The following is a 3727-nucleotide window of genomic DNA, read 5'->3' on the forward strand; positions in this document are numbered from 1 at the left end:
CCCCCCCCCCCCCCCGACAAACACACACACACAGAATTATGCAGAAACTGCACATTGTATCAGTTAGAAGTATCTACAGCACATTTCTTGGGCTAATACCAAATCTGGTGACATGTTTCATTACTTGTTTATCATATATGTTTTTATCCAGCCTTTTTTCATATCAAGATGAAGCTTTTAAGTCATATTTTCAGATTGTCCATGGTCAAAATACCCAAATGTTTTGGGAGAACTTATGAGTTGAAATTTGTCTCCTAAAGGGCTTACGTTAATCTAAAAATCACATGTGTCGGTAAGGGATTTTAGTTCATGTTTTGAATGGAGACTATACTAGCATGGTTTTTTCTGTATGCATGTTTACACTGTGTGAATACTTGCTCTCAAAAAGTTTTCACACTGTGTCCTTGTTGAATTTGCTGGTTTGACAGACTTGTGAATAAGTTTTGTTCATTTCTAAGTGTGCTTTCCCTTATGCAGATTGACCATGACAAAACAATTATGGTTACATTGAAACATGATTAATAAGGCGTGTTGCTTTCCCTTGTGCAGATTGACTGTGACAAAACAATTATGGTTACATTGAAACATGATGACAAATTGCAGGATGGTTCAGAATGTTCTTTTCAGGTACAAATTTATTTGAGTCTTCAGCAATGAGTTTTTGGTCAATCATTTTTGCCGTGTTTCTATATGTCTAATTTTCCCTGCTGCTGCTGCTTCCACCTTTTTTACTTTTTTCTTCCTGGTGCAATATGCTGGCCCCATTTACAAGAGATTGTTTCTGTGTTTCCAGTCTGCTGTTCTTTACACTACCATTGATGGCCAAAGAAGAATCCGAGTGTCAACTTTGGCTCTGCCTTGCACAACTATGCTGAGTAATCTATTTCGATCAGCTGACTTGGACACCCAGTTTGCTTGCATCTTAAAGCAAGGTAGAGGATACTATCTAATAATACACTGTGTCATATTCTTAAGTATAAGGTTGACAGTTGCAGCCAAATCAGATATAAGATTGTGTATGGAGACATCTTACATGTCCATGGGTACAACATTGAATCTGATTGTTTCTGCAATGGTGCTCCTTTATAATTCCCGTAACTCTTGTTCTGCATATTTGGAACTGAATCTAGACAGGACTAACTTTGTGCTCATATTCTTTGCTGATGAAGAAGCTATATTTATCTCCCCTATCTCCTAAGATTAGCTGCACAAGATCCTGCATTGATGACCTTAATATCCTGCTTCTCTTTCAGTCTCATGCTCTCTTTCAGAAGCAAATACTTTTGTTTTTTTTCAATATTCCATCACACACACACTTGAAAGAAAAAATATTCTCCTGGCCAGAAGCAAATATTTTGAAATTAGCTCTTTATAGCTTATTAATCGTGTTGTTGTGGTCGACATAATTACTATGACGAGTTGCCAAGTGGCCTGCTTGCTTTTGAAGTTTAATGTTATCTCATGCACTGTTGCTATTTCATTCTATTTTTCCCTTTTTTCTCCTTGTTTATTATCTTAAAAGAGTAATCGTACTTATGGAATTTTTCGTGCATGCAGCTGCCAGTGAAGTACCAACTGCTCCTCTCTCACGGATAAGAGAACAAGTGACAAACCTTTGCATCAATATTCTGCACTCTTACCGTAAATTCTGTGCCACAGTGTCATCCTCAGGGCAACTTATCCTTCCTGAGGCACTTAAACTTCTTCCTCTTTACACATTGGGTATATCCTGCCTTCCTTTTTACAAGCCTTTTATTTCCAAATGATTTGACAGTGATAGTTTATATATGCAGTGCAATTTTAAAAGCATTTTATTGCATTAATTCATTTTCTTTTCCATTTTATGTATTTAAGTTGACGTATTGATCAAAATGCCTATTAACACTTTCTTCCTCTATGTTCCACCTTGGTTTCCTTTTGTTGCTATTCTAAGATTGTTAACTCAATGTATTTCATGAGTTGAATTATTCAGTGTATTATATGAGTTGAGTTAATGTAAATGATATGAAGGAAACTAGTGCCAAGTAAAACTAAATGAATGATCATCCATTCTTAGTATGTGCATTTTAGCTTCCGAATGCTTCCTACTTATAGTGCATATTGAATGACCGTCTCTGATTTTCTTTGTCACTACCAAGTACTTCTTGTGCGAATTCTTGTGCAATCAATTATGTAAAAGCTATATTCTTATGAGTTTTCTTAATATTTCAGCTTTGGTTAAAAGCACTGGACTTAGAGCAGATGGACAGATCGATAGTAGGTCCTTCTGGATAAATTATGTTTCCCCACTCTCTACTCCATTGGCAATCCCTCTGGTCTACCCTAGATTGATAGCAATTCATGAATTTGATACTAAGGTAAGTACTTGTATTTATGGATTTTGTTTCCCTTCTTTCTTTTGCCTTTCTAAGTCAAGTTGGTAGTTTGATTCATTTTCTTGATTCCTTTTAAACATTATTTTCGGATTACATTTCTTACATTTCATTCTGTATTTGAATTTGTAGGAGAATGATGATTCTCTTATTCCCCCTTCTATTCCACTTTCCAGTGAACACATTACTGACAATGGTATCTATCTTCTCGAGAACGGTGAGGACTGTTTGATATATGTTGGGAACTCTGCAGATCCTAATGTTATCCGTCAGCTGCTAGGCATTTCATCTGTTGAGGAAATTCCTGCTCAGGTAATTTTACATGTCTTCTGCTGTTGATTGGTGATATTTTTCCAAATGTATAAGTAGGTAAAAGATGGAAACACATTCTTAGCACCCTTCTTACTAGGATTCTCATTTGATACATGTGGCTGATAACATACATTTAATTTGTATTGATTGTTTTTGAATGGCTTTGGTTAAATTGTACAAATCCATGGTGGTCAGATGTGTTAGGCAGGTACTTTTGTCGCAAGCCAAAGTATGAGGCTTGCATTCAAACCACCTATATCCTGTTTGATGGGTTGTGCAATTTTATTCAACAGTCATCTTAAAAGTAACCTGTATTTTTTCTTATACCTTAGGCTCTTGGGTTCGTTAGGTTCTTGATTGACAAAACAGTCAAACGTTCCTCTTTTTCCATTGGTGAAGCTAAGAAATTACTTATTCTAATTTAGCTCCTCTTGCATAGATTCTGAATTTCCCTTTTCTCTCAGTTTGTCCTGCAGCAGTATGACAATCCACTCTCTAAGAAGCTCAACGACATCATTAATGATATTAGACGCCAAAGGTGTAACTATCTCCGGTATGATTCTTCTTTTTCTGTGTATTTGCTCCTACCTTTTAGGAGATGGTTCATCAATTACATTTCATTACTTAATGAATACAATGTGATGGGCACAAAATATGTCTAATTTCTGATATATTATCAATTTGATCTTGGCAGCTTAAAATTATGCAAAAAGGGAGATTCATCAGGTTTGTATCCAGTAACATATTTTTGCACTTCTATCCCCAATCTTAACATACATAAATTATTGGTCATTTTAAATCAATTTAACATTCTCCCTGCTCTTAGCTGCTTAGTGTTAACACTTGATATGAAATCTTGCAATGACCATGAATCTCTTTTTCAGGCATGTTATTTCTCTCGCACATGGTAGAAGACAAGACACAAAATGGACTTTCATATGTCGAGTTTCTAGTACATATCCATCGACATATTCAAAATAAAATGGCTTGAGAAAATATCCAGTTTTGTTCATGAATTTTGATTATAGAGAAGGGGGGGGGGG

At 35.7% G+C, this 3727-nt stretch overlaps 1 protein-coding gene across 3 annotated transcripts in view; it reads left to right on the top strand.

Annotated features, from left to right (window-relative positions):
- LOC107023170 (protein transport protein Sec24-like CEF) overlaps positions 1-3727 on the top strand; it is a 17711-nt gene that overhangs the window by 13572 nt on the left and 412 nt on the right. For all 3 annotated transcript variants that reach the window (XM_015223762.2, XM_027917530.1, XM_027917531.1), the window contains 8 exons: positions 550-627; positions 794-932; positions 1558-1722; positions 2212-2357; positions 2505-2684; positions 3149-3237; positions 3379-3410; positions 3569-3716. In XM_015223762.2, the coding sequence (XP_015079248.1) occupies positions 550-627; positions 794-932; positions 1558-1722; positions 2212-2357; positions 2505-2684; positions 3149-3237; positions 3379-3410; positions 3569-3675 (936 nt within the window). In that variant the 3' untranslated portion in view covers positions 3676-3716. The remainder of the gene's footprint in view (positions 1-549; positions 628-793; positions 933-1557; positions 1723-2211; positions 2358-2504; positions 2685-3148; positions 3238-3378; positions 3411-3568; positions 3717-3727) is intronic.

The sequence above is a fragment of the Solanum pennellii genome, chromosome 6, assembly GCF_001406875.1.
Source record: "Solanum pennellii chromosome 6, SPENNV200".
NCBI lineage: Eukaryota > Viridiplantae > Streptophyta > Magnoliopsida > Solanales > Solanaceae > Solanum > Solanum pennellii.